Source organism: Narcine bancroftii, chromosome 5 (assembly GCF_036971445.1).
Source record: "Narcine bancroftii isolate sNarBan1 chromosome 5, sNarBan1.hap1, whole genome shotgun sequence".
Classification (NCBI taxonomy): Eukaryota; Metazoa; Chordata; class Chondrichthyes; order Torpediniformes; family Narcinidae; genus Narcine; species Narcine bancroftii.
Genome location: NC_091473.1, coordinates 161,356,119 through 161,377,758, shown reverse-complemented (window position 1 = coordinate 161,377,758; position 21,640 = coordinate 161,356,119). Strand labels below are relative to the sequence as shown.

The following is a 21,640-nucleotide window of genomic DNA, read 5'->3' as shown; positions in this document are numbered from 1 at the left end:
TCTTTCTGTTATGTTCCATATATGGTTCCCAGGTTTTTTCAAACATTATAACTTCGTCTTTTAAATTATATGTGATTTTTTTTCCAATGGGATACATTTAAACTTGGTTATATATTCCATTAATGTTTATAGTCATATGGTCCAACGTAGCCATCTTATATCTTTATTTTCACTTTTCCGCCTCTTCACCACCTCCATCCCATTTTTTTCCATTACTGTTTTTTTAAGTTTTCCTTTTTAATCTCAATATATGACAATGCATTTAAGACATGAAATACCCCAACAATCCCCACAAGCAATAACCCTTTAACCCCAAATGAACCTCCCCTCCTTGGATTTCCTCCTGTCCCTTGACAGCAACCACAACTCCCCTTTCCATTCGGTTTGCAAACTTACTCGCAAGCGTCAACCGATTTCGTAGTGACCCTTATTCTCCCACCCCAAGCCCCCCCAGAGAACACTTTTTTCCTATACTTATAACAAATCTCTCTCATTTTTTCCCTTCTTCCCTTTCTCTTATCCATCTTTAAATATACATTATCTTTACTTTATATTTTTACATATTTTTGTATATTTTCTTGCTGGTCTTCCTTCTTGTCACTCCTCCTCCTCCTCCTCTCTTCTCCTGTCCTGCAAATCTTCAGCAAATTCTTGGGCTTTCTTTGGGTCCGAGAACAGTCTATTCCGTTCCCCAGGAATGAATACTTTGAGTACTGCTGGATGTCTTAATATAAAGTTATAACCTTTCTTCCATAAGATTGTTTTCGCTGTGTTGAATTCCTTCCTCTTCTTTAAAAGTTCAAAGCTTATGTCCGTGTAAAAAAATATTTTTTGTCCCTTATATTCCCTTATTGTCTTCTCTAACTTTCTTTCTTGCCTGCTCCAGTATGTTTTCTCTTGTCGTATATCTTAGAAATTTTACCAATATGGATCTCGGCTTTTGATGTGGTGGCGGTTTCGGTACTAGCGGTCTATGCGCCCTTTCGATTTCTATTTCTTCATGTGAATCCGTCATTCCCAGCATCTTCAGGATCCATTCTTTTATAAATTCCTTCATATCTGACCCTTCTTTGCCTTCTTTCAGGCCAACTATTTTTATGTTGTTTCGCCTACTGTAGTTTTCCAATACGTCAATTTTTTGTGACAATAAATCTTGTGTCTCATTAATTTTTTTTCGCTCTCTTCCAAACTTCCCTCTTAAATCATTTATCTCCATTTCTACAGCAGCTTCTCATTCTTCCACATTTTCTACTTTTTTTCCTATTTCAGTCATGACCAACTTCTGTCTTCAGCTCTTTTCATTTTTCTTTTGATTGAACTAAATTCTAATGATAACCATTCTTTTAATGACCTAATTTGTTCTTCGAAAAAGGCTTTATCTAAACTTTTTCCTTCTATTTTACCTTCTTTCCTTTGCAATTCTTGGTCTTCTTCCTCCTCTTCTTCTGTGTCTGTATCTATGTCTGTGTCATCTTCTTCTCTTATCTGTATCTTTGTATCTTCATCCTTCTCTGATGAGCTGCTTCTGTATCCCTGCTGGGCCTCCTGCTGCAGGTTAACCCGTTGTTGGGCCTCCCGCTGCAGGTCGACCCATTGTTGGGCCTCCCGCTGCAGGTCAACCCATTACTGGGCCTCCCGCTGCAGGTCGACCCACTGCTGGATCTCCTGCCACAGGTTGTCCCCGTCGGTCGCGTCATTGCCACTCACCCTCTTCCAGCCTTTCATTCTCTTTCTCACCACTCTTCTTTTCTTTTCTTGTTTACTTCCCCCAGCCAAATGTCCTGATCCTGGGCGTTTCTCAGCTGGCCGCTCCGCAGCTGGCCGCTCCTCAGCTGAGACCCCTCCCGTCAGCTTTAACCTTTTCTTTTACTTGCGTACTATGCATGCGCAACTCTTCATGGATGTGCAGTTGCGCACCTCTTCTTGGCTCTGAGAGCCATTTTTGGAGTCCGCCGGTTGGGTGGACACTGCTCCTCTGGGGACTCACCAACACTGGAGATCGGCCGCTCCTTTCCACGGTAGCTCTCTGCTCTGATGTGCAGGTAAGGCCTTCTTCTTCTCCAATGATTTTCCTTCTTCCCTTTTCTCTGTTATTCTTACTTTTTCTCTTTTGGGTGCCATCTTCTGTCTCTTCTCTGTAACTTTATCTTTCTCTTCCTGTATTTTATGTTTATTGAGCTCTGCTTTTTCCACACATTTTTTTTCTTTTCTCTCTGGAGAGGGCTGTTTCCACCTGACCAGCCACTACTCCATCACGTGACTCCCTCTTGGTCCACATACTATCTCAGGAATCCTTCTTGGACACAAATTTTTCCCCATCTATCCCTCATGTAGTCAGAAGGTGCTAGTCAATAGTTGGGAAATTGAAGTCTCCCATAACAACAATCCTGTTATTTTTGCACCTTTCCAAATTCTGCTTGTTTATCTGCTCCTCAGTGTTTGGAGGGCTATTGGGGGGCCAATAATTTACTCCCAATACAGTGATCACTCCCTTCATATTTCTGGAATGGGGCAATCAGAACTGCACACAAAGACATGTGAGGTTGGTAGGTTCATTGGTCACATCGGTATGGTTGAGCAGCATGGGCTCATGGACTCGAAGACCCTGTTTCTGTGATGTATCTCTAAATTAAATAAAATGCTTTCAAGTAAATTTTTCAAAATATTTCACTTCATATTCATCAGATTAAACTCCATCTGCCATTTCTCCACCCAGCTCTGTATCCTGCCTATATCCTGTTGTAACCTACGATAACCTTCTATACCAGGGGTCCCCAAACATTTTAGATCACTGACCCCCTTCATGGAATACTTGATCCCTCATTGACCCCTCGGCATGGAATCTTGGCACTGGACAGGGGGACACTACCAAAGTTTAACTGATACATCCCCACCCCGGCATTTATCGATCCCTTGGATAGTCCCATCGACCCCACTTTGGAAACCCATGTTCTACACTACCCACAACACCTCCAATCTTTGAATCATCTGTTAACTTACTGACACTTCCCTTGTCTTTTTCATCCAGGTCATTTATAAAAATCACAAAGAGCAGGTGTCCCAGAACAGATCCCTGCAGAACTCCACTGGTCACTGACCTCCAGGCAGAATACATTCCCTTTGCTACCACCCTCTGTTTTCTACAGGCAAGCCAATTCTGTATCTACACAGCCAAGGTTCCATGGATCCCATACCTCATGACTTTCTGAAAGTGTCTACCCTGAGGGACCTTGTTAAATGCCTTACTAAAATCTATATACACCACATCTCAAGTTTTAAATCATCTGACTGCATAATGCAACCCCATGAAACAGCGTTCTCCAGACCTCAGTGCAAATCATGGACATAAAACCAGACATGACACACATACAGACAACAATACATATGCAGGACAAGTATTTCATCTATACTAAACAAATAAATAAATAGTTTCGTAAATATGAGAGTCTTAGATGGCTAGTGTGAGCAGTTCCTTTGCTCGTTCAGCATTCTCATTACCCATGGAAAGAAGCTCTTCCTCAACCTGGTGGTGCTGGCTCTGATACTCCTGTATCTCTTTCCTAACGGGAGCAGCTGAAAGTAGCTGTGTGCAGGGTGAAAGGGTCCTCAATGATTTTGTGGGCCCTCTTCAGACAACAATCTTGGTAGATCATATTGATGAGGAGGGGAGGGAGATCCAGTGATCCTCTCTGCTGCCCTTATGGTCTTGTGGATTGACTTCTGATCCATTTTTCTGCAGCCACCGTACCAGACATTGATGCAGTGGCCAGGACACTCTCGATAGACGTAATGGTGGCTGGTAGCCTTGCCTGCTTCACTCTTCTCAGGAAGTCAGATTTATTGTTAAGAGTACATACATAACATCACATACAACTCTAAGATTCTTTTTTCTGCAGGTGAGGCAGAATTATCTCTTATTGGTAGTGCAAAAAAACTGTACAGAGGGTAGACATATAAATAAAGAACTGTAAACAGATAATGAATGCAAACAATCTGATTGCAATACAGAAATAATTAAAAAAAAATCAATAAAGTGCACGTAAGAGTCTTTAAATGAGTCCCTGATTGAATTTGTCATTGAGAAGTCTGATGGTTGTTGGGTGGGAGGGGGGTTGCAGCTGAACCTGGTGGCATGAGTCTTGCAGTACCTATAGCTCTTTCCTGATGGCAGAATCAAGAACAGAGCATGTGCTGGGTGGTGTGGATCCTTTTTTTTTTTTTTTTTTTAAATTTTTTAAATTTTTTATTTTTCACACCATAAATCACAATAGCCATGATATACACTTTTTCTTTTCCACACATTTACAGTGACTTTTTCTCCCTCCCCCCTCCCTCCTCCCAAGCCACCCCCCCATCCCCCCCCCTCTCATCCATTTTAGTTATACAATCTAGGTTGCATTAATTCAGTTAGACAATGTTGTCATTCAACAAAAATACACCAGAAATTCTACTGAGTCCATTCTTTTCTTTTCTTCTCCTTCCATCAACTTAGGTAATGTTTGTTCCCGGTAGGTTTTCGCTATTGTATTTAATGTAAGGCTCCCATACTTGTTCGAATATTTCAATATTATTTCTTAAACTATATGTTATTTTTTCTAATGGAATACATTTATTCATTTCTATATACCATTGTTGTATTTTCAAATTATCTTCCAATTTCCAGGTTGAGGTGGTGTGGATCCTTGATGTCTGCTGCCGCTCTCTGATGTAGATGTTCTTGATAGTGAGGAGGGTTTTGCTTGTGATATCCTGGCTTGTGTCCACTACCTTTTGGAAGGCTTTATGCTCAGGGATATTGGTGTCCCCATACCAGACTGTGATGTAGCAATATGCCAATGTTTCTGATGTCATACCAAACCTCAGCAACCTCCTGAGGAAGTCAAGGTGCTGACGTGCTTTCTTTATGGTGCCTTGAGTATGTAGGGTCCAGGAAAGATCTTCTGAGATAGTAACTCCCAAGAACCTCTCCACCTTTGATCCCCCAATAATCACTGGATTCTGTACCTCTGGTTTTCCCTTCCTGAAGTCAACAATCAGCTCCTGAGTTTTGGTGCAGATGCTGTTGCACCTTCCTGACAAGTGAGGAGATGATGAGTGTCCATGATTGGTCACTGGTTAAATGAACTCCAAGGATATATATTTTTATATTGGAAAATTTTTCTCTGTATATTTATGGAAAAAAAATCATTAAAAAAAGTGAATTTGGGGCTCTCCACTCTCTACTACAGAGTTGTTGATGTGTAGTGGAGGGTGGTCATTTCTAGTCCTCCTGAAGTCCACGATCATCTCCTTTGTTTTGTCTATGTTGAGACTCAGGTTGCTACTTTTGCACCATTAGGTTTTTCCACCTCTTCTCTGTAGTGTGACTTGTTGTTGCTGATGAGGCCGACTGTCGAGTCATGTGAAAACTTGTTTCTGTTGGAGCTGGATCTGATGATGCAATTGTGGGTCAGTAGTGTGAACTGGAGAGGCTGAGCACACAGCCCTGAAGAGCGCCACTGCTCAGTGTGACGGTGCTCGATGTTCTGCAACCAACTTTTGGTCTTTCCGTTGGTAAGTCCAGGATCCAATTATCAGAAGGGGTGTTGAGTCCCAGCGAGGATAACTTCTCCATCAGCTTCTGGGGAAGGATCATATTAAATACTTAGATGAAGTCAATGCATAGCAGCCTGACATACAATATGAGGTATCATTCTCCAGTTGAGCCAAGGTAGAGTGAAGCGGTGAGGCTATAGCATTGTATGTGGAACAGTTTCTTCTGTAGCCAAATTGAAATAGGTCCAGCATCTCCATCACCAGACGCTTGAAGCATTTCATAATAATGGAGATCAGTGCCACAGGACGTTAGTCATTGAGGCCTGTTACTGTCACCCTCTTAGGTACTGGGATGATAGTGGCTGCCTTGAACCTTGCATTAACAATGGACTGCAGCAGTGAGGTGTTGAAGATGTCCATGAAGACTTCTGTCAATTGGTCAGCACAGTCATTCAGTACCTGATCACACATATTGTCTGGTCCCACCACCTTGTGTGGATTCACCTTGGATAGAGTTCTCTTCATCTCGACTATGCAGGGGGCCTGTTCATCAGGGGGACACGGAGCTTTCTTTGTCATCCTGTTCTTCTCATCAACCCACACATAGAAGGTGATCAGTCTGTCTGGAAGGGAGGCGTAATTGTCCTTAATTTATAAGTTGTCCTTAACTCTAACGTTTGACTTTCAACAATTTTCTTTGTCCCCTCTAAAAAGCTCAATTTGGCTTGAGGCAAATCGCTGACTCTCCCTGAGAAAACTATGCTTCTCTAAATGCTCGTAAATCCTGTCCATAAGAATCTTTTTGAATATTTTCTCCACTGTTGACATGACTCATTGCTCCATAATCGCTGCTTTCCTGGTTCTGACTTCCACCCACACTGACTCAGTAAACACTCCCTCCACAGTGTCCACCCTTTTTGCAGCTGTGATACTATCCCTAATCAGCAATGCTACTGACCCCCCCCCCCCCCACCCTTAAAGCATCTAAACACCAGAACTTGCATCATCTAATCCTGTCCATATGTCAGCCAAGTCTCTGTAATGGCCACATCATAATTCCACATAATGACTCATGCTGCAAGTTCATTACCCTTATTCTTTATACTTCTTGCGTTGAAACACACATATTTCAACCCATCCAATTTACTGCATTTATGTTCCATCTACTGCCGGTTCCTCAGTCTCACTACATAGAGCATCTACTATTTCACCAACTGCTCTATCATCTGACCAAATACTCTGGTTCCCATCCCCTCACCTAGCTAGTTTAAAACCTCCCCAACAGCTCTGTCAAACCTACCCGCAAGAATATTAGTCCCTCTCCAGTTCAGGTGCAGCCTCGCCTTTTTGTACAAGTCATACCTTCTCCAGAGGAGATCCTAATGATCCACAAATCTGAACCCCTGGCCCCTGCACCAACTCTTTAGCCTCACATTCACCAACTTCCTACTCCTGCCCTCACTAGCACGTGGCACAGACAGCAATCCACAGATCCTGTTTTTCGGCTTCCTTCCAAATATTCATCCTTCAAGATCTCGTCATTGCCTCTTAATGTTACAACACTCTTCCATAGATTCCCAATCACTATTGCTCTCTTTTCTGAGCCACAGAGCCAGACTCTGCTGTAGCTTTTCCCTGGTAGGTCATTTCCCCCCATCAGTAGTCAAAATTATGTACTTGTCATTGAGGAAAACAGCCACAGGGGTACCCTGTGTGACTAACATCAACTGTAAGAGACAGTGTGCAAGTTAAACACTAGATTTAATAGACTAATATATACAGCTAGGTCTTGCCTCTGTGCAAGCCTAGGTCAGAATGGAGCCTAGCTCCAATTGGTTTTATATACAAGGTCATCAGGTGGTGGACCCTGATAGCATATGGCCACACCCTGCACTTCCTGCCTGTTCCTTTACCCTGTCCTGAGTCACCTGGCTACCTACCTCCCAATAACTTTTGTCTGTTACTCTATCTGCCTCCCAAATTATCCAGAATTCATCCAGCTCCAGTTCACTGACCTGATCTGAGCAGAGCTGCAGATGGGTGCACTACTCACCCATCATCAGGGACACTTGTGCTGATCCAGATTTCCTGCATCCTGCAAGAGGGGCATATTACTGCCCTGTCTGCCAGTCTAGACAATACGAAAATGCCTTATCTGAATCCTATGATTTCCAACACTTCCCCTATGGTGTGTTCCACACTCTCTGTGAAAACATCAACAAATATGTAATACTGAGACTTTACAAGGTGTGGCATAAGCCAGATTTGGAGCATTGTGTGATCTCTGGGTCCCATACCTACAGAAGAATGTGCTGTTGTTGGAGAGGGTCCAGAGGAAATTTATAAGTATTATCCCAGGGATGAGAGGGTTAATGTACAAAAGGAGGGATGTCATGTTGTAGCTCTCCAAGCTTGACTTAACAAGACATTGCAAGCCACGAATCCAGTGCTGGAAGTGCAAGCATGAACAGATGGTACCCACTGGCAGGTGTTGATCTGTTGGTAATGACAGCTGGAATTCTGCTCACCAGCAAAAATGTGATTGTGCTAGAGTGTAGAGGAGACTCACCAGGATGCTGCCTGGAACAGAATATTTTAGTACCGGGGAGAATTTGGACAGGCTGTGACTGTCTTCCCTGGAGCAATAGAGGGGTGAGTAGATAAGAGGTCTATAAAATTATAGGGGGTGTAGATAGGTAAGTCGCCTGCTTATGAGAGATGGGGTGGTAATAAATGAGAGGAAGTCTCAGCTCTCCCCAGACTAGTGTAGCTCTGACAAGTAACACAGAAATACTGGAACTCAGCCGCTCTTGCAGTGTCCAAAAGAGGTAAAGATATATTACTGATATTTCGGGCCTGATCCCTTCTTCAAGGGTACAAGCAAAAAACAGAAAGGCACCTGAATAAAGACTGAAGAATGGGAGGTGGAGGAGTTCAGCCCAACAGTGTTAATTGGATAAGGGGAAAGATGAGAATTGATTGATTTTGGCTCTGTGAAAGGAGACAGTGGGAACAGAGAGAACTGGGGGAAAGGCAATAGGAGGAAGGGGGGAGGGTTTGACAGAAACAGAGAAGTCGATGCTAATGCCATCTGGTTGGTGAGTACCCAGATGGAAGACAAGGTGTTTTTCCTCCCATTTGCAGGTGGTCTCAGTCTGGCAGTGCATGAGACCTTAGACAGACATGTCAGCAAGGGAATGGGATGGGGAATTGAAATGGGTAGCCACTGGAAGATTCATGCAAACAGAGCCAAGGGGCTGAACAAAGCAATTTCCCCGTCTGCACCCAGGCTCTCTGATGTAGAGACCACCATAATGAGAGCACCGAATACAGTAGATAATCCCTACAGATTCACAAGTGAAGTATTGCTCAACTTTGAATAATTATTTGGGGCCCTGGAAAGGAGGTGTGGGCACAATTGGAGCATCTCCTGTGGTCACCGGGATAGCTGTCAAGAGGACGATTGGTGGGGAGGGATGAGTGGACAAGGGAGTCACAGAGGAAGCAATCCCTGTGGAAGATGGAGAGGGGAATATGCATCTGGTGGTAGGTAGCAGAAATGGTGGAGGACTAGTGGTGTATATGAGGACTGCAGAGCCAGCACCTCGCTCATCACTGGTTTCTCAGGACAATTAGGGGTAGGCCTGTGAGAGACAATAACCAGACCAGTTGAATCAATTTTCAAAACTTTATTGCATCGTAAGCTGGAGTCAGTTTGTTGTCTTCCAGGAGCAACCCACGGACATGTGAAAATGGGACAGGGCGAGGTTTGTGCAGGTTGAGACCACTCTAGTCTTCCTGGATGTTGGGCTCTGTCACATCCCAGGCCACGTACTGATAGAGACATTCACTGCAGACTTTCCCATCACTCGTGTCTGTCTCCTTTCCTTCTTCCAGTCAAGGTCGAGAAATTTTGGCATGTTCAGCGATATTCCAACACCATGTTCCATGGGTTCTGCAGAGGGACCACTGATGGGGCGTACTCTGTGACTAATGGCAGCAGGACACGTCCAGGGAAGATAAGAATAGATGGACACCTGCCAGGACACTAGTTTAAGGAGCTGGGTGAGGGGTGCAAGCCCACCCAAATACCTGTCATGATCTCTGATATGTACAAGAGCCTGTGGCAGTGACCATCTCCATCGTCTGGTCAACACTTACTGATCTCAAACCTTCTCTGCATTTCCCAGCTCCCATTCTCTGAGCATCTACTCTTGTTGACCAGATGTCCTTGCTTACAGCTTGTTCTCATGGTACCCTGGTTTACCCACCCCCCAGCAGCTTAAGGCCAGTTCTAATGCAGGGGTTTAGAAGAGCTGATCTCACTAAGAGGGCCTCTGACCTAATAACTGCCTCCAGCACTGTCTCCTTTCCTCACTTTACACCAGCGTTTGCATTTCAACCTATGTGCTTTGGGAAGTTCCAAGGTTTTAAATTTAACTTTTAAAATTTAGACATACACCACAGTAAGAGGTCCTTTTGGCCCATGAGCCCCTGCTGCCCAATGGCACCAAATTGACTTACAATCCCGGTACATTTTGAACGATGGGAGGAAACCGGAGCACTGGAAGAAACCCACGCAGACACAGGGAACACATACAAACTCCTGACAGATAGGGCAGGATTTGAACCCCAGTGTTGTTGCTGCAACAGTGTTGCACCAACCTCGACAATAAAACATGCCACCTTTTTTCAAAAGAACAAATTGAATATAAAACCTCAACCAATAGTGATTGGAGTCACAGATTCAAGCCCAGGCTCAGACTCGGACCTCAGGGATAAGCAGCTACTGAGGGAAGGCAGTGGACATCTTTGAAACAGGCTGCTGTGGTGTCATAATTCCAAATATTGTATGCAAATACTGGCAAGCTATCGAGTTAAAGGCCATCTGTCAACACCCACCAGGCCATCTCCAATTTATCCCGTCCTTGGGAAGTGAAGTCAGTGTTTCCTGAACCTGCCAACCACTTCTAGGTGGAACCTGCCCTGTCTAACTAAACTTCCAACTGGCCTGGAGCCTAGCCCCAATCCCCACTACATGCCATTGAGCTAGACCCCTCCGGAGTGGCTCAGGTCAATGTTGGCACCTTGCTGCTGATTGGATTGCTGTGCCTGACCTCAGCCAAATGAGAAGGGAAGTTTCATTGGACAGCACCTCTTTCTCTGGAGCAGGAAGCAAGGCATGTTCAATATCTGGAGGTTGTTCCAGGTCACAGGCATGATTCCATGTTCACAGATGAAAGAATGCAATCAAAGAAAATCAAACCATCATGAAAGCCAAGATTGACATTCTGTACAATAAACTGCAGAAGTAGAGTGTGAGCAGGCGGTGGAGTCATGGGGAAGGTTCTCAGGCTGAACTCTCTGCTAGATGGCTGTCTCTTTCTCCTTGTGGCTCTGGGGCATGCCCTGAGATGACTGGTACTTCAACGATGTCTCCATGTTCATGTACTGTAGGTGGTGCGAGCCCCACACCGGGGTGGTGAGAAGCTTCCAGCGCTGTGAACATACAGGCACTCTGTGATCATCCGTGCCCAACACATGCCCTACACAGTACTCAGGGTCCAACCCGTGTCTAATACATAATTCTGTGTCCAACACAGCTCTCTGTGACAACCCGTGTCCAATAGAGTATTCTGTGACCACATTGTGTTCAATCCATTCAACACAGCACTTCATGTCCACGTGGACACTTTCCCCCGTTACCCACTCTCCCCACGGACACTCTCCATATGGACACTTGCACCCATCACCCACTCTCCCCATTACTTACTCTCCCCCGACAACCACTCTCCCCTTTATCCCACCTCCTCTCCCCATGGACAGTTTCTCCCATCTCCCCATGGACACTCTCCCCCGTCACCTACTCTCCCCACGGACACCTTCCCCTATCACCCATTCTACCCACATACACTCTCCCTTGTTACCTACTCTCCCCGCGGACACTCTTCCTGTTACCCACTCTTCCCATGGACACTTTCCTCCATCACCCACTCTCCCACCCCATGGGCGCTCTCCCATCACCCAGTTTCCCCACGAATACTGTCCCCGTCACAGTCTCCCCACCGACACGCTCCCCCATCACCCACTCTCCCCATGGACACATTCCCCGCGGACATTCTCCCGGTGCCTACTGTCCCTGTGAACACTCTCCCCCACCACCCATCCTCCCGTGGACACTCTCCTATCACCCCTTCTCCCCACAGACACTCTCCTCCATCACCCTCCCTCCCCACAGACACTTTCCCATCACCCAGTCTCCCCACGGATACTGTACCGTCACCCACTCTTCCCACAGACACTTTCTCCTCTCCCCATGGATACTCTTCCCACAGGTACTCTTCACTGTCACCCTCTCCCCATGGGTACTCTCCTCCATCATCCACTCTCTCCATGGACTCTTTCCCTGACATGCAGTCTCCCCACAGACACTCTCCCCTATAACCCACTCTCCCTTGTCACGCCACACTCCCCACAGACATTTTCACCTGTCACCCACTCTCCCCATGGATAAAGTCCTCACGGACACTCTCCCCTCCCCCTTCACCCACTTTCTCCGGTCACCCACGTTCACTCTCCCGTCACCCACTCTCCCCACGTTCACTCTCCCGTCACCAACTCTCCCCTCTGACACTCTCCCTCTGCGGAGACTCTCCCCATCATCCATCTACCTTAAGCACTGATGCACCTGTACAGTGGACATTACCCACCCCCTCTCCAGCCTGTGTGGACAGGGCACTCCTGTTCCCATTGCAGGCCAGAAGCAGCAGGATATTTTCACATCCTGCTTGGGCGAAGCTCAGTGTTCAACGGATGCCAGGCCCTGACTCCAAGACGCAGAACACAGATCCTCTCTTAGCTGCGGAGCTGACTGACCTCTCGCAGGGAGCCTTGGCTGCAGAGCAGTTTGATGATCACAGTGGCAGGGATGCAGAGCATGGAGGCCAGGGCCAAGATCCAGCCCATCATTTCTCCCCACCACGGGTACACGTAGGTCTTGTTGTAGGTCAGAGGTTTGTAGTTCACAATGTGAAACAGGAAAATACCCTGTGGGGAGAGACACAGCATTGGCATGTCAACTGAGCCTGTCAGCAGAGATATCCTTCTTCACTACTGGCTACACCACTACTCTCAGTGTCACCTGTACGATCCCTAATCATGGTTTCTACGGTCCAGTCGGATATTACTGTAGCTGGATATCCACTGTAGCTGGATATCTCCCTGGAGTATTTGATGGGAATGTGAGGGAGAATAGATCAGAGAGAAGTTATGGAGAAATGGTCCAATTGGATTGTCCTGAGGGATAGCATAGACTGGACAGGTGACAGGAGTCTGACTGCTATGGACTGTCAGTGTCTGCTGCACTAATCCAGGAGCAGGGGCCGAGATGTCTATGTTCATATAACGGCCTTTCAAACCTCCCCATTCTGGACTTCAGCTTCCTTCTCCCCCACACCAGACCACGCCCATCCTGTTCCCTCCCCACACCCTCATTACCTATGCCACACTCACCCTGTCCCAGCCCACCCACTCCACCACACACACCCATTTCCCTCCTCCACCCTTCCTTCTCCCGCGATGTCCTGATCTCCCTCCTAATCAGTGGCTGTCACCCGAGGCCTGTGGTCAGTTCCCTACCCTCTGAGTGACGAGGTCACTCAAATCTGAGATGATGCCCTGTGATCCCAACCTCCCCAGCTGGGGAAAACCCCCCACACATCAGCTCATTATCTCTGCAACCCTGTAGTGCTGATCCTCAGTTGCTGACAAGCCTGCAGTGTCGTTGTCCTACATCTGGCAGATCCCCTGTCACCCAGCACTCCCTGAGGCCTACTGTCACCGCTATGTTTCTAAAGTGATGGTACTAGAAGGGCAGTCACTCACCACGCAGACACAGGGAGTGATGAACAACCAGCACCACTTTATCCATGGCAGGGGCCGATATCCAATCATCCAGGCAATGTCGCTGGTGAATCGGTCTGCACCTGATGTACATACAAAGGACTATCAGCTGCTTTTCCCCATGCTCACAATCCTCTCAATCTGCAGTGACTTAATAGAGGTCTACAAGATTACGATGGGCACAGAGTGGACAGACAGCTAGGGTAGGTTCTGCACTGCAATACCATGCTGAGCCACAGGAGGTGGGTGAAATATACAAGTGCTTCTCGTCTGTATTCACTATGAGGAAGGTGATAGAAGGCGGGCAATTCAGGGAGTAGAACAATGTCATGACATATCGTTGGTACACAGGAGGTTCTTGATGTGCAAAGGTGATGAACCCCACAGCCTGATCATTGGGAATAACAGCTCAGCACAAGACAGGGAGGAGCCGTTGGTCTGACTCTCCCATGCTCTATTCCAGTCCATGCTTTGCAGTTCATAGTTGAACCCCATGGGCAGAGGCCTGGAGCCTTCCATTCACTGGGGAGTTATCTGAACATCTTCATCAGCTGAACTCTAGTTAGATCACACTTGAGTACTGTGTTCAGTTCTGGTCGTCTCATTAAAGGAAGGATCTGTCAGCGTTGGAGAAGGTGCAGAGGAGATTTACCAGGATGCTGTCTGGATTGGAGAATGTATCATATGAGGCAAGGTTAAAAGAGCTGGGACTTTTCTCTTTGGAGCGAAGAAGGATAAGAGGTGACTTAATAGAGGTCAACAAGATCATGAGAGGCATGGAAAGGGTGGCCAGCTAGTGCCTTTTTCCTCAGGGCAATAGCAAACATTAGAGGACATCTGTACAACCAGAGGGGAGGAATGTCTCCGTCGGGAGTAAGACATTTTTTTTTACAGAGTAGCAGAAAGTCGAAGTAGAAAATACATAAATATATGAACAGTACATATGTACTACACTTGTCTATGTGTTGTAAGGTCTGAATGTATGTTTGCACTGGAAGCCAAAGAATGTTGTTTTATGGGGCTGCACTGGTACAATCAGATGACAAATAAACTTGAAAGTATTGTGTTCAGTTTTGATCGGCTCATTACAGGAAGGATGTAGAAGCCATGGAGAGGTTGCAGAGGAGATTTACGAGGATGTAGCCTGGATTGGAGAACAAGGTTTATAGAGAAGAGAAAGATGACTTAATAGAGGTCTACAAGATTGTGAGAGGAACAGATAGGACAAACAGCCAGCATCCTTTTACTGGGACAAGAGTTGCAAACACCAGAGGACATCTGTATAAGGTGAAGGTTTGGGGGGAGATGTCAGGGGTAAGGTGTTTTTTTAATATACAGAGAGAAGTGAATGCCTGGAATGCATTGCCAGGGGTGGTCGTGGAGGCTAGTACAATAGGAACATTCAAGTCTCTTAGACAGGCACATGGATGCAAGAAAAAAGAGGGCTATGGGTATGAGGTAAGGAAGGGTTAGATTGTTGAGGTTTATATACAGTGCCCTCCATAATGTTTGGGACCAAAACATTTTTTTATTTGTCTCTGTGCTGCAGTTTTAAACTTGTAACAAAACAATTCACATGTGATTTAAGTGCAGCTTCCAGATTTTATTAAAGGGTATTTGTGATATTTTGGTTTGACCACACAGAAGTTTCAGATATTTGGGACATAACAATGGTATGTATATTATACTTGTCATGTTTAGTACAGTACACTTTGATTATCCAAAATTGGACTCTCCAAAATCCTTTTATTTCAAAATTTAAAAACATTTTGGATAAATTAAGGTATCAGAAATTCTCATTTATCCAAATTTTTTTGGAGCCGAACTGACTGGAGGATATCGGGCTGCCGGTGGCAATGGGGGACCTCAGGCTGCCGGCAGAAGCAGGGTCTTGGTGGGGACATGTCGGAGATCGGCAGCAGCCAGCATTATTTTGGTGAGAATTAAACATTATTTTAATACTTTTAATGCTTGCAATGACTGCTTGAAGTCTGTGATTTGTAGACATCACCAGGTGCAGAGTATCTTTTTGGTGATGCTCTGCCAGGCCTCTACTGCAGCCATCTTCAGCTCCTGCTTGTTTTGGGATTACGTCCTCTTATGGAAAGCATGCTCAATTGGATTAGATTGAGTGACTGACTTGGCCATTCAAGAAGCAACTCCTTTGTTGATTTAGCAGTCTGTTTGGGGTCATTGTCTTGCTGTAGGATAAAGTGTTATCCAATGAGTTCGGAGGCATTTGCTTGAACTTGAGCAGATGAGATGTTTCTACAGACCTCAGAATTCATTTTGCTACTACCATCAGCAGTTACCATCAATGAAAATAAGTGTGTCAGTATCTGTAGCAGCCAGGCATGCCCAGGCCTTAACACCCCTGCCACCATGTTTCACAGACGAGGTGGTATACTTTGGATCTTGGGCAGTTCCTTTTGGTTCCACACTTTGCTCTTGCCATCAGTCTGATAGTTAATCATGTACACAAGACCCTTTTCCAGAATTGTGCAGGTTCTTTTAAATACTTCTTGGCAAACTGTAATCTGGCCATCCTGTTTCTGTGGCTAACTGATGGTTTGCATCTTGCAATGTAGCCTCTGTATTTCTGCTCATGATGACTTCTGCAGAAATAATTATTGACAGATTTACATCTGCCTCATGAAGAGTGTTTCTGATCTGTCGACAAATGTTTGGGGATTTTTCTTAATTAAAATGAGTATTCTTCTGTCATCAGCAGTGGAGTCTTCCTTCGCCTACCAGTCCCTTGGCAATTACTGAGCTCACCTGTACCCCCTTTCTTATTAATGATGTTCCAAACAATTGATTTTGGTAATCTTAAGATTTGGGTGATGTCTCTTACTGTCTTCTTATTTTTCAGCCTCATACTAGTTTCTTTGACTTTCATTGGCACAGCTCTGGTCCTTGTTGAAAAATGATGAGTACAGATTCCAAAGGTGATCAAAAGCTTAGAAGGAAACCTAGCTCTCTTATATCTGCACCAATGAAATAATTAAACATACCTGAGTACTCACAGATACCTGTGAAGCCAAATATCCCAAACATTATGGTGACCTGCAATGGGAAAACTACGTATAAAAATTGCTGTAATTTCTACATGGTCAAAACCAAAATGTATGCAAATAACCTTTAATATAATATGGAATGTGTATTTCAATAACGTGAACTGTTTGATTACAAATTTAAAACTGTAGAGCACAGGGACAAATAAAGGCAAAAATAATGTGTCTTTGTCCCAAATATAGCCTGAATACGCCTGGGTTGTCTAACCTCGGAAGCTAAGCAGGCACAGGACTGGTCAGTACTTGGAAGGGAAACCGCTTAGGAACACCAGGTGCTGTAGTTTTCTGTGAGGGCCGCTGGACAAAGTGGCGAAAGTGTCTGCAAAGTTAAAGAATTTCACCTATGTTACATTATAAATGTAGTATAACGTGGCAATAATGGAACCTTTTCCTTTAATTAGGACACTGTAGGTCAGCACAACATCATGGGTTGAAGGACCTGTACTGGAACATATGATAATCAATATGATGGCAGGCTGGGAACCAGAAGATCGCCTCAGAGAATCTCTCTGCCATTGGTGAGCAGACATGTCATTTGTTGCCACACACCATCACCCCAGCCAATGAAAAAGGGAAGAGACTTCTGCCCACCCACTCATAATTACTTGGGGGTGGGGCAATTTCTGGGGCAGGGGCTCAGTGAGCAGAGAGATTCTCTGAGGCGATATGGTGGCTCTGGGATTATCCACCACAAGTGCCAGTGGGCTGGATTTAACAAATATTTTCCATGGGGGATTCTGACTGAAACCAGTGGAAAATATTAGTCTGATCAGAGAGCTGGGACTGCGTGATAGGCTAAACAGCATTGTCCGCTGAGAATATGTTCACTTTTGGAATAAGGTTTCCAGGGGAATGTAGTGACAATGTAGGGTGAAGTGCGGACCAGGAGAATGGGCAGGATGTTCATTCACAACAAATCAGTACTGCAATGCAATGATCCCAAAGGAATCAGTGCTGGGAACTCTGGTGTTTGTAACCAGTATCCCACAAAGATCAATGCTGGAACTGATGTCTGTGTATAGTGGTGTCCCACAGGTATTGGTGCTGGGATTGTGACTGTGACCCAGTAGTGTTCCTCATGGATCAGCTCTGGGGTTGGTGTCTGTGACCAGTGGTGTCCCACAGGGATCAGTGCTGAGATTGGTGTCTATGACCAGTTTCCCACAGGGATCAGTGCTGAGATTAGTGTCTGTGACCAGTGGTGTTTTACAGAAATTAGCGCTGAGACTGGTGTCAGTGACCAGTAGTGTCCCACAGGGATCACTGCTGGGACTGGTGTGCGTGACCAGTGGTGTCCCACAGTGATCAGTGCTGAGATTGGTGTCAGTGACCAGTGGTGTCCCACAGGTATTGGTGCTTGGACTGGTTACTGTGACCAGTAGTGTCCCTCAGGGATTGGTACTGGGACTGGTGTCTAACACCAGTGGTGTACCACACAGATTGGTGCTGGGAATGGTGTGTCTGTGATCAGTGTGCCACAGGATCTGTGCTGGGATATCTGTCCCCTGTTCTAGTCCTTCACTTTGTGTCTCCGGTTCCAGTTATGCATCCTCTGTCCTGTTTCAATTCTCCATCTCCTGTCCCCATTCCAGTTCTCCATTCTGACCTCCGTTCCAGTTCTACTTTCTCTGTTCCCATTCTACGTTCTCTGTCCCTTTCTAATTCCACGTTCTCTGTCCCCCCATTCGAGTTCTACATTCCGTGACCCCGTTCCAGTTCTATGTTCTCTGTCCCCATTTTGCTGAATGTTCTCTGACCCCTGTTCCAGCTCTATCTTCTCTGTCCCCTGTTCTAGCTCTATGTTCTCTGTCCCTGTCTAGCTCTATGTTCTCTGTCCCTGTCTAGCTCTATGTTCTCTGTCTCCTGTTCTAGCTGTATGTTCTTAGTCCCCTGTTCTAGCTCTAGGTTCTTAGTCCCCTGTTCAAGCTCTATGTTCTCTGACCCCTGTTCTAGCTCTCTGTCCCCTCTTCTAGCTCTATGTTCTCTGTCCTCATTTTGCTCAATGTTCTCTGACCCCTGTTCCAGCTCTATGTTTTCAGTCCCCTGTTCCAGCTCTATGCTCTCTGTTCCAGCTCTATGCTCTCTGTCCCCTGTTCCAGCTCTATGTTCCTTGTCCCCTTCTCATTCTATGTTCTATATCCTGCTTGAGCTCTACGTTCCATCTTGTTCAAGCTCTACGTCCCCTACCCCATTCTAGTTCTACATTCACTGTGCTCCATTCCAGTTCTACACTCTCTGCTTCCTCTACCATTTCTGTTTTCTGTCTTGTTTCATTTCTACGTTCTCTGTCCTGTTCCAGTTCTATATTTTCTGTCCTGTTACATTTCTACATTTTCTGTCCTGTTCCAGTTCTACATTTTCTGTCCTGTTCCAGTTCTACATTTTCTGTCCTGTTCCAGTTCTACATTTTCTGTCCTGTTCCAGTTCTACATTTTCTGTCCTGTTCCAGTTCTACATTTTCTGTCCTGTTCCAGTTCTACATTTTCTGTCCTGTTCCAGTTCTACATTTTCTGTCCTGTTCCAGTTCTACATTTTCTGTCCTGTTCCAGTTCTACATTCTCTGTTCTGTTCCAGTTCTACATTGGCTGTCCCCTGTTGCAGTTCTACATTGCCTGTCCACTGATCCAGTTTTACATTCCCCATCCCCCGTTCTCATTCTATGTTCCCTGTCCCGATCTCATTCTACGTTCTCTATGCCATTTGAGTTCTAGGTTGCCTATCTCCTTCTCGAGCTCTACATCCCCTACCTTATTCTAGTTTTACATTCACTGTCCTCCATTCCAGTTCTATGCTCTCTGCTCCCTCTACCATTTCTGGTTTCTGTCCTATTTCATTTCTAAGTTCTCTGTCCTGTTCCAGTTCTACATTGCCTGTCCCCTGTTCTGTTTCCTGTCCTGTTCCAGTTCTACGTTCCCGTTCAAGATTCCCTGTCCCCCAATTCCCATTCTACGTTCCATCCCCCAGTTCCCGTTCTACGTTCCGTCCTCTGTTCTACGTTCCCTGTACCCCAATTCCTGTTCTATGTTCTCTGTCCTGTTCCAGTTCTATGCTCCCTATCCATCATTCTAGTTCTATGCTCCCTGTCCCCCCGTTCCAGTTCTACATTCCCTGTCTCTGTTCTAGTTCTATGTTCCCTGATCCCGTTCCAGTTCTACGCTCCCTGTCCCCATTCTAGTTCTACGTTCCCTGTCGCCCTGTTCCAGTTCTATGTTCCCTGTAGCCCTTTTCCAGTTCTACGTTCCCTGTCGCCCTGTTCCAGTTTTACGTTCCCTGTCCTCTGTTCTAGCTCTATGTTCTGTCCCTTGTTCTCATTCTGTTCCCTGTCCTGTTCTCATTCGATGTTCTCTATCCCGTTTGAGCTCTTCGTTCCCACTCTTTTTCGAGTTCTATGTTCCCTGCCCTATTCAAGTTGTACCTTCACTATCATCCGTTCCAGTTCTATGTTCTCTGTCCCATTCCATTTCTGTTTCCTGTCCTCTGTTCGTTCTATATTTTCTCTCCCCCTTCCAGTTCTATCTTCCCTGCCCCCTGTTCTAGTTCTACCTTCTCTGCCCCCGTTCCAGTTCTACCTTCCCTGCCCCCTCTTCCAGTCCTACCTTCCCTGTACCTTCTTCCAGTCCTACCTTCCCTGTACCTTCTTCCAGTCCTACCTTCCCTGTCCCCTCTTCTAGTTCTACCTTCCCTGTCCCAGTTCTACCTTCCCTGTCCCAGTTTTACCTTCCCTGTCCCAGTTTTACCTTCCCTGTCCCAGTTTTACCTTCCCTGTCCCAGTTTTACCTTCCCTGTCCCAGTTTTACCTTCCCTGTCCCAGTTCTACCTTCCCTGTCCCAGTTCTACCTTCCCTGTCCCAGTTCTACCTTCCCTGTCCCAGTTCTACCTTCCCTGTCCCCTGTTCTAGTTCTACCTTCCTTGTCCCCTGTTGCAGTTCTATGTTCTCTGTCACCTGTCCTAGCTCTATGCATTCTCGGGTCCTGCTATTTTCAATGTCCTGATGACTTACCATAAAACCAGGCAACAACCACACACTCCCAGAAGGCCTGCCAGAGGAGTGTGATGCCACTGGCTGAGTAGTAATCGAATAGCTGGAAGATGTACATGCCCCCCTGTCACAGAGAAAGGTACAGGTCAGTACAAAAGGCCTTTCAGCCCCTCCAGCTTATTCTGCCATGTAGTGCTATGCTTTGACGTTACTCTGTTCTGACGCCTCCTGCCAGCTCTGCTCATGTTGCAGATGTTGTTAGGGAGCAGATGGTACATCTTCCCCTGGCTGCAGTTGGGTTCTCCAACTGCAGCCCATCAGAACATTCACCGAGGAGCAGACAGGAGTTAGAGAGTTCTGAGACATGACCATTAGGGAGGTGATCACACAAGGGGTTCAGCAGAAAAAAAGGGACCACTGGTGGGTAGGAGTGTCAGGGTTCTGTGTCTTCCCCCTCTCCACACCAGAATGGAAACTATCAGGGGGGGTGGGGTGGAATATAGCTCTCTGGTCAAGATGTCAGCTGCAGCCAGATCAATGGCTCCATGGTAAAGCTCTGGAATAGTGCCAGGAACAAAGATATCTCAGAGCGGACACAGTGCATTATGAAAGGGGTAGGGAAGAGGGTTTGCAGCCAAAGGAGGAGCCTACATCCACATTGGAACCTACCACATAGGCAGGAAAGAGATGAGATCCTGCAGAGAGAATCTTGGGAGTTAGGTCGAAAGTTTTAAAAAAAACAGAACCTCAAGGTTGTAATCTTAGGACATTAAGTTGGCAAAGTACAATAAAGATTCCCCAGCATATTCCTAGGAATGGAAGGTTTGAGTTATAATGAGAGGCTGGACATGTTAGAATGTTTTTTCTTGAAGTGTAGGAGGTTAAGGGGGTAGAAGAGTCCAGGTGAGGGTGGGGGAGATTTAAAAGGAGCAACTTCTTCACATAGAGGTGGTGGGTGTGTGGAAAGAGCTATAGAGGATCTGATGCTTGGACCTCTTTAAGGCAATGTAGGTGGAAACTTCACGCAGATCTCTTTGAGGCTGAATCTGTTGGGATTGGTAAAAGCAGATCAATTAATAGACTTTCCAACAGGTTCCCAAAGTCCAAATGTACATACTCAAGGTAATATCCTGTTGCACATAGAACATTG

General features: G+C 45.8%; 1 protein-coding gene across 8 annotated transcripts in view; it reads right to left on the bottom strand.

Moving 5' to 3' along the window:
* Window positions 1-9,209: 9,209 nt before the first annotated feature.
* LOC138764101 (sodium- and chloride-dependent creatine transporter 1-like) overlaps window positions 9,210-21,640 on the bottom strand; it is a 59,450-nt gene continuing 47,019 nt past the window's right edge. For 4 of the 8 annotated variants that reach the window (XM_069939476.1, XM_069939477.1, XM_069939478.1 and 1 more), the window contains 4 exons: window positions 20,512-20,614; window positions 13,420-13,520; window positions 12,412-12,582; window positions 9,210-11,034 (listed from right to left, as the gene is read on the bottom strand). In XM_069939476.1, coding sequence (XP_069795577.1) covers window positions 10,903-11,034; window positions 12,412-12,582; window positions 13,420-13,520; window positions 20,512-20,614 — 507 coding nt within the window. In that variant the 3' untranslated portion in view covers window positions 9,210-10,902. The other 4 variants (XM_069939482.1, XM_069939484.1, XM_069939483.1 and 1 more) reach the window with 4 other exon arrangements.